The 8434-nt window shown below is 47.2% G+C and overlaps 1 protein-coding gene across 1 annotated transcript in view; it reads left to right on the top strand.

The window, feature by feature from the left end:
• The window catches only part of SHISAL2A (shisa like 2A), a 30755-nt gene extending 23300 nt beyond the window's left edge, over positions 1-7455 (top strand). The window contains exon 3 of the mRNA XM_004699660.2: positions 7178-7455. Within this exon, the coding sequence (XP_004699717.1) occupies positions 7178-7428 (251 nt within the window). The 3' untranslated portion in view covers positions 7429-7455. The remainder of the gene's footprint in view (positions 1-7177) is intronic.
• Positions 7456-8434: the final 979 nt, after the last annotated feature.

Here is an 8434-nt window from a genome sequence, read left to right as displayed (position 1 = left end):
CCACTCACACCACTGGTCCTGTAGGGATCATCCGTCCTGGATTCCCTGTGTTTCCAGTTCCTGTCTGTACCAGCGTACATCCTCTGGTCTAGCCAGACTTGCAAGGTAGAATTCAGATTATGATAGTGGTGGTGGTGGGGGGGGGAGAAGCATCTAGGAACTTGAGGAAAGTTGTATTTATCATCGTTGCTACATCGCACCCTGACTGGCTGGCCAAGACTGTAAGTCTTTATGGGAGTAGAAAGCCTCATCTTTCTACATGGGTTAAAAGAAAGAAAGGGGGGCATCGGGGTTGTATATTTTCACTAAACTTATTCAATCTGGACTACATGAAGAAGAACTGGCGTCAGGATTACAAGAAAGCTCATTAACAAGCTCCAATATTCAGATAAAACAACCTTGTTTGTTGCAAATGAAGAGGACTTACAGCACTCACCGGCGAAGATCAGACTTCAAGAATCTTCAGTATGGATTCCACCTCAACACAAAGGGAAGCAATCCTCACAACTGCACCAATAAGCAACATCGTGATCAATGGAGGCAAGATTAGAATTACCAATTATCTCATCCTCTTTGGATCCACAATCAATATCCTTGAAGCCGCAAATCAAGAAATGAAAGCTATAGTACATTGGGTAAATCTGTTGCAGAAGGCCACTTAAAAGTTTAAAAACAACGATATCATTTTGAAGACTAAGATGTGCCCGACCCAAGCTATAGCATTTTCAATCACTTCATATGATTGGGGGAAATGGGCACGGAATAAGGAAAACTGAAGAAGCAAGTCTGCTTTGCCTCGTGGTGTGGGTGCATATTGACTATCCCAGGGCCTGCCAGAATAAACCTGTCTTGGAAGAAGTACGGTCCGAATGCAGTGTAGAAGAGAGGATGGTGAGACTGCATCTCTGTACGTTGGACGTTTTATCAGGAGTAAACGGTCTCCTGAGGCTTGGTCAGGGAAAGGAGGAAGACTCAGGAGATTCGTGACACAGCCTCGCTGTGCGGACGGCGCAGCAGCAGCCTGTGTTGTTCAGCTGCATGTAGAGTTGGGGCGACTCAACAAGGCCGTCTCCGGCGAGGTTTCCTAGGAAAGGAAAACCAGTGGAGCTCATAGAGAGAGAAATTGGTATGGAGAAATATCTCACATAGTCGCAGAACTGGGAAGGTCCAAGTCTGTGGATGTAGGCTCCCCCTGATTTGCGCAGCTGAGAGGGTTGATGAACCCCGAGTCAGCAGGAAGACCACAGGCAGTAAAGCCACATGAATCCACGCTCAGCGCGTGGTTGCGGACAGGAATGAGTCCAAGTTGGGCAGATCAGATGGCACTGCTCGTGCTTCTCAGGATCGGCAGGCAACATAGCAGGCCATTGGTTCAAGGTCAAAGAGTAGGAAGGTGATGAGTGAGATGCAGGATCCAGACCCTGCTAAAAGCAAGAAAGCTTTTACAACGTGTCCACTTATATTGAAAACAGACCACATCTCCATGGAAACATCCTTTCAGTTAATTGCATCAAGGCTGTGATCTAAGGTTGTTACACAAATCATATCCCATTATGGAGGCTTACAACTGACTGACTGTGATTTCATCGTGGTAGGTCATGTCATGGGGGGTTAGCTCCAAAGGCAGAGCAAACTCACGGCCATCGAGTTGATTTATAGGTGCTAATTGCCCAATCACTGAGAATCCTGGCCCCGTCAAGTGGACACAAAGCCTTAATTATCACAGTGCCTTACAATAATATCTATATATCTAGATGTGTGTGTATTAGAATCTGAATTGGTACCTGTGAGTAACAAGTATACATTTAAGCAAATGGGGGTGGGGGGTGGGAGAAGGTAGGTAAATAGCCAGGACACCATAAAAGATACTCAAGGTCCCTGCTGCCCCAGCAGAGTCCAGAGCCACCCCCACGCCCCACCTCCCGCCCTCTCTTGGCCATCAGGCCCCAGGCGCCCCCAAAAATGCCTAAGATTTCACCGAGTACTGGAAGATGCTGAGAAGGAGAACTCCCAGGCGTACCTGCTGGCTCTCCGCGTGAATGTTGCTTTGGACATGATCGCGAGCGCAGGGTGCGGTCTGCAAGCACGCGTTCCAGAAGGTGCAGTGAGGCCCACGGACGGCCAGGTCACCGCCCCAGGAAGCAGAAAGGTCCCCCACCCCCACTCCACTGCCCAGGGGCCTGTGTGAGCCTGGCTTTTGACTTTCTCTCTATTCCTGTTCTTTTATTCTTTTTTCTTTTCCTTTTCTTTAAACGAACCCATCCCAATAAAATTTGTCTCGGCTCTAAAAAAAATAAAAGAAAGAAAAGATACTCAACCTCGTTGATAATCAGAGAATGAGATGTAACAATGTCTTGCCTTATAACACACTGGCAAAAATCAGGTATTACAAGAGTGAATTGGCACAGCCAGCTTATGGAGCATTTTGGCATATCTATTTTGACTTAAAAGGTGTGTGTGTGCATGTGTAATGTATCTGTACATACTTACACGTGTGTGTGTGTATACATATATATCCACACACTATGCCTCAATTATTCAACTTCTAAATGGCACTACATATCCTATAGGAAAGAAGCGAAATGTCCATCAGTAGAAGAATGGATAAATAAAATCTGGCACAATGTAATAGTGAGATACTATATCAGCGTGGTGGCACAGTGGTTACAAGTTGGGCTGCTAACTGAAAGGTCGGCAGTGTGAAACCACCAGCCCCATCCATAGGAGAAAGACCAGGCTTTCTATTCCCATAAAGTCTTACAGTCTTAGAAACCCACAAGGCCAGTTACACCCTGCCCTGCAGGGCTGCTGAGCCTCCGAATCGGCTCGATGGCAGTGAGGTTTGTACAGCGATGAAAATGAAGTGGGTGCTCGATGGACGCGCTCCCCTGCTTGTCACAGGTAAATCTTATTATCCCCCTATTTTACAGAGGAGGAAACACATGTCCCAAATCATCTAGTGCAGCGGTTCTCAACCTGTGAGTCAAACGACCCTTTCACAGGGTCGCCCAAGACCATTGGAACCGAGACACTGCTCCTCTATACGTCTCCAGAGGAGTCTGCCCACATGCAGATACACCCACCTATGAGTACCCGGTGTGAAGACTGTTACCCATGCTACACCATGCTTCAAGACAAAATTTATTTGTCATTAGGAATAAATATTTCTTGAGAATGATGATGGCAACAAATGTACAAAAGTGCTTGACACAATGGATGGATGGATGGATTGTGATAAGAGTTGTACGAGCCTCCAATAAAATGATTTTAAAAAAGAAAGAAAAATATTTCACAATCTATAATTACATATTGTTTCTGTGATTAATCACTATGCTTTAATTATGTTCAATTTGTAGCAATGGAAATACATCCTGCATATCAGACATTTACATGACGATTCATAATAGTAGCAAAAATACAGTTATGAAGTAGCAACGAAAATAATGTTATGGTTGGGGGTCATCACAACATGAGGAAGTGTATTAAACATTAGGAGGTTGAGTACCACTGCTCTAGTGTATAAGTAAGCACAGGGCCAACACCCCCTCTCCTCTCCTCATCCTCCTTAGAACTATTGCTGTGACAGGGAGTCCCTACATGTGATTTGAAAAATTACATGCACTATATCTAATTTTCCCTACTCCCCTGTTGGCGTAAGTGTTATGATGACCCATTTTACAGATACAACAGCTGAAAGGTTATGTGGCTTACTCAAAAGATCGTGGCTAGTAGAAACGGAATTCAAACCCAGTCTGTGGGATGCTGCAGCTTGTGTCCTGACCTCCTGTCCCTGCCCCCACCCCCCCGCCCCCCATCAGTCTTTTTTGGCTCCAAGGGGAGGCCCATTGCATCTCCTGACCCTGGGAATGACAACCAGCCACCTCCTGCTGTTCACTGCGAAGCCATTACAGAGCACTTCACTGCCAGGGTTGGAGACAGCTTGTACCCTTGCTCTTTGCTTATTTTAAGACAGAAAATGCATTTCCTGGCCTTTCACAAAATGATGTTTTTCAGATTTCTCTGCTCTTTGCTCAAACTCAGCTCTTCGTCCTCTCTCTCTGTTTTTGTCAAGTACTGCTCTTTCTTTTCAGCTGAACCCACAGTATTATCCCAGGAGCCTCTTGTTCCTTCTCTTGCATCTGAGACAGTTTATAGACTCATTGTGTTAACTTTATCAGAGCTTTATCCTTTAATCAGACTTCCATTTCAATTTGCTCTTAATCGGACACTCCTAGGCTGCATTAAAAGAGAGGTGACCATCACCCCCATTTTTACAGCAGGAGAAACCAAGGCTCAGCCAGGGAAAGTGCACTGCAAGGTTTTGTGGCTAGTGAGGGTGTGTTGCTGCTATATCAACCCAGATCTCCCAGGGCTTGAAAGTCTAAGACCCCTTCATCAGAGGCCGTATCTGAGTTGGTGCAAGAGCGTGGGGAGTACACTCTTCCTCAATACCTGTAGAATGCCTTAAAATAAGTTTAAATAACAAAGGATCCTATATTTTAAAAACCCTCCACTGCCATTGAGTTGATTCTAACTCATATTGACCTGATAGGGCAGAGCAGAACTACTCCTGAGGTTGAAATCTTTACTGAACTTTAGAGGAACCGAGCAGTTGGGGGGTTCGAATTACTGGCCTTGCATTTAGCAGCCACATTTGTAACCAGCTGTGCCACCAGGGATCCCTTGAGGATCTTATGGAATCTATAAAACCCACCAATAAAGAACCTTCTAGAAGTAATAAGTGAGTTTAGCAAGGTCATGGTGCATAAGAACAGGACCAAACATCAATCATATTTATACATACAAGTAATAAGTGGAAAACATCGTATTATCTTTTTTGATTCTCAGAAAAGAAAGTAGAATAGATACTTAGGTAGAAATCTATCAAAACATATAGATCTAAATATTGAAAACTAGCAATGAAAGAAGTGACCAGAAATTTCTTCCTGGTAAGGGACATTTTAATAAGACTTGACTAAATGAAGAGATACACCATGTTCATGGATTGGGAGACTCCAAGAGTAATGATTCCAATTTGATCTGTAGGTGTAAAATAATTGTTATCAAAAAGCTCAGCAGTTGATCCTAAAAGGTATACGGAAAAAACTAAGTAATTGGGATAGCTGAAATAATACTGAAAAATAAAAACGGGAAGACATCATACTATTTCACTTGAAAATGTACTGCTGAGTAGCAAGACGGGGCGGTGGTGGAAAAGTGGGGGCCACCTTGCGCTGCTGTCCACAAGGTCCGCAGAGGTGTTGCTTTTCTTGCTGGTGCCATTGAGCTGATTCCGACTCATCACGGCCCTATGCACAACAGGACAAGACACCACCCCACCCTGCATCCGCCTCACAATTGCTGTTAACTTTGAGCCCCCTGCTGAAGCCACTGGTTCAGATCATCTTGTTGAGGGTCTTCTTTCTCGTGTCCCTCTACTGTACCAAGCATGCTGTCCTTTTCCAGGAACTGGTCTCTCCTGATCACATGGGCAAAGTGCATGGAACCAAGTCTCAGCTTATTCGCTTCTAAGGAGCATTCTGGCTGTACCTCTTCCAAGGCCGATCCGTTTGTTCCCAGTCCGGGTACTTTCCGTATTCTGTGCCAGCGCCCTCACGCCAATGTAGCACTCGTCTTTGGCCCTCCTTCTTCAGTGTCCAGCTTTCCCACGCAGATGAGCCAACTGAAATGGCCATACTTGAGTCATGCGCACTGTGGTTCTCAAAGTAGCATCCTTGCTCGTCAACACTTCAACAAGGTCTCGTGCAGCGCGTACTCATAGGCCCAGTGCAACATGTCTTTTTATCTCTTGACTGCTGCTTCTGTGAGCATTGATGGTGGATCCAAGCAGGATGAAATCCTTCATAACTTTAACCTTTTCTCTATCCATCATGAAGTTTCCTCTTGGTCCAGCGGTGAGGATCTTGGTCTTGTGTATATTGAGTTATCATCCATACTGCAGACTGCAGTCCTTGATCTTCATCAGCAGGTGCTTCAAGTCCTCACTATGAGTGAGCATGGACTCCATGCCAATAGAACCATGTGCTTTCATGTTCCCATCCAGCCACGAAGAGAAAGAGGGTTCTGTCTATACCTTCAGCCAGAAATGGGGAGAGAGTAAGGCCTGAGCTCTACTTCTAATTGGACCGCCTTACATCATGTGCCCACTCCTAAACCATTATTGTGTCCAGAGAATGCTGTACACTGTGTACATTGCCCAGCAATGTGGCAAAGGAATGGTATTACCGGATTGACTCAGATCATTCCCACTCCAGAGCTGGAGTGTTGGGATGAGGCAAACCCCAAAGCTCTGTAAGTTTCCTCCTTGAAATTCATTATTCTGTTGGTTTCAAGGCCACCACTGCATTCTTCCTGAATACCCTCTATCAGTGTGTCTGAAAGCACAGGAGCTTGCTCTGTAGAGAAGGTGTAAAATTTCATTTCAAGATGAGGAAAGGTGCGGAGATCGGAAGGAATGGACCCATTTGGGGCACAGTGAAGAGTTTAATATGGAAAAGCACTGAATTCTCGAGGGAGGAATAATCGTGAGGAGCTGAAGAGAAGGGATAGGGGCAGTTCATGAAGGGGCTTGAATGCCACATGAAGGGTCATAGGTAATGGGAAGACACTGAAGGTCTTTGAGCTAGAACAGAGGTCAGTCTGTGGACCGACCAGCGCACCTAGGAGGGGCTGGAGGAGGCCCCAGCGGAGGCCCTGCCAAGGATCTGGAAAGGAGATGGTGAAGGGCAGACCACAAGGCCAGAGGGAAAGGGGCAGATTTCGTGAATGATGGTGAGGTAGGCCTCAGCTCTACTCTGATTGGACCACCTTAGGGCACGTCCCCATCCCTAACCCAAGGCCCTTGTGAGTATTGGGCTTTGTACACGTGTGAGGGAACACGTGAGAGAAGACTTAACTTTCTGGATTGAGCACTTGATTTACTTTTTTATCCAATCAGGCAAGAGTGTTCCACTAGGTCTATGCTCCTGAGAAGACTCGTGTGATGTGGACTTCGTGTCCCTGGGGTGTAGTGACAAATGTTTTATAGTACAGTGGGCAGAAACCAAGGAAGTTGTGTCTGAATGAGTCCTGAATGCACGAGGTAAGTACTCTGTGAAATCAGCCCGAGCGGGGCACCTGCCTTGGGAGGAAAGGGTTGCAGCTTGCTGTTTTCCAGGTTCCGAGGAGCCCCAACCTGACCACCCAGATGGGAACACAGGAGTTGTCATGCAGGCGACAGAAGCGAGTCCCCTTGGACAAAATGACCTTTTCCCGAGCCAACCACTGGAACACAGTGAGAGGCAGCCTCCAGACCCCAAGCGCCCTCTTCAGCACTGCTTCATGCCAACTGTGACTGCCAGTGACATTCCAGGCAGTCCTGAGGAGGCCCCTCTCCCCAGTCCAGACCCACGTGGACCAGGGCCATAAGCACGCAATAAAAATCACCACACCACACACTTCTGGAGTCTCTCTGGGGAAGGTGTGGGTGTGTATTGTGTGTGCACGTGTGTGAAGCAGGAAGAGCAGGAGATAAGGTATGGTCAAAAGGGCTATGGAGCCTGCTCTGCTCTTCCCCACCTAAGCAAGGCTGTCATGGTGAGAAGCCCAGAGCCCCTGTGGGTCTTACAAGAGCCTCACCGCCCGGAGGTCCCAAAGACTCCGCTTTGATTCCCTTGCCTCAGAACAGGTAGATGTCTGAGCCACTACGAGGATCGTGGGAGTCCCTGGATGGTTAAATGGCTCAGCCCTTAACTACTAGCCCAAAGGCTGGGGGTTGGAACCTACCCGAAGGCCGGCCATCTGCTTCAGAAAGACCCTAGCCTCGAAATCCCTGGGGCTCAGGTGCACTCTGCACACACAGGCCGTCAGGAGTTGGAATTGAGGCCGTGGATTTGGGTGGCTCAGGCTTTCAGAAGATGATCAGGACCCCGTTTCCGGGATGAGATTCCCCCCGCAGCAGCATGGGATGGGAGGAAGCGCGATGTGCACAGGACCCCGTTTTGTCCGTATCCCTCGGTTTCCTACACGGATGACAGCGCGCGTGCGGAACAAGCGTCTGAGTGGTTGCTGCTCCAGCACAGCCTCCAGCGTGTGGTGGAGTCGGTCAAGTTCAGACACTGTGTGGCCTCCAGGCAGGCTGTCCGCGAACCTCCCTCGCTGGGTTATCGCAACTGTTCAACGAACTCTCTCCATCAACATGAAAGTGATACAAAGACTGAACTTTTTTCTAAAATTCCAGGTGGGTGTGTTGAATACCACGGAGTGCCCCTTTCTCATTCCTGCAGGCGGCAATCGTGGTCATGCCACCTTGTAGCCTCCGGGAGAGGATTCCTTGACTTAATTGCGTGTGTCGGCAAATGGAAAACACGATGTGTTCGCTGGCAGGGTTATTATTATTATTTTTAATTAAGCCGGTAACAAAGGAATCCTAGGG

This window comes from Echinops telfairi, unplaced genomic scaffold, assembly GCF_000313985.2.
Source record: "Echinops telfairi isolate 266 unplaced genomic scaffold, ASM31398v2 ScPeMD7_443;HRSCAF=831, whole genome shotgun sequence".
NCBI lineage: Eukaryota > Metazoa > Chordata > Mammalia > Afrosoricida > Tenrecidae > Echinops > Echinops telfairi.
Note: the sequence above shows the minus strand (reverse complement) of the source record. Positions and strands in the feature narration are given on the sequence as shown.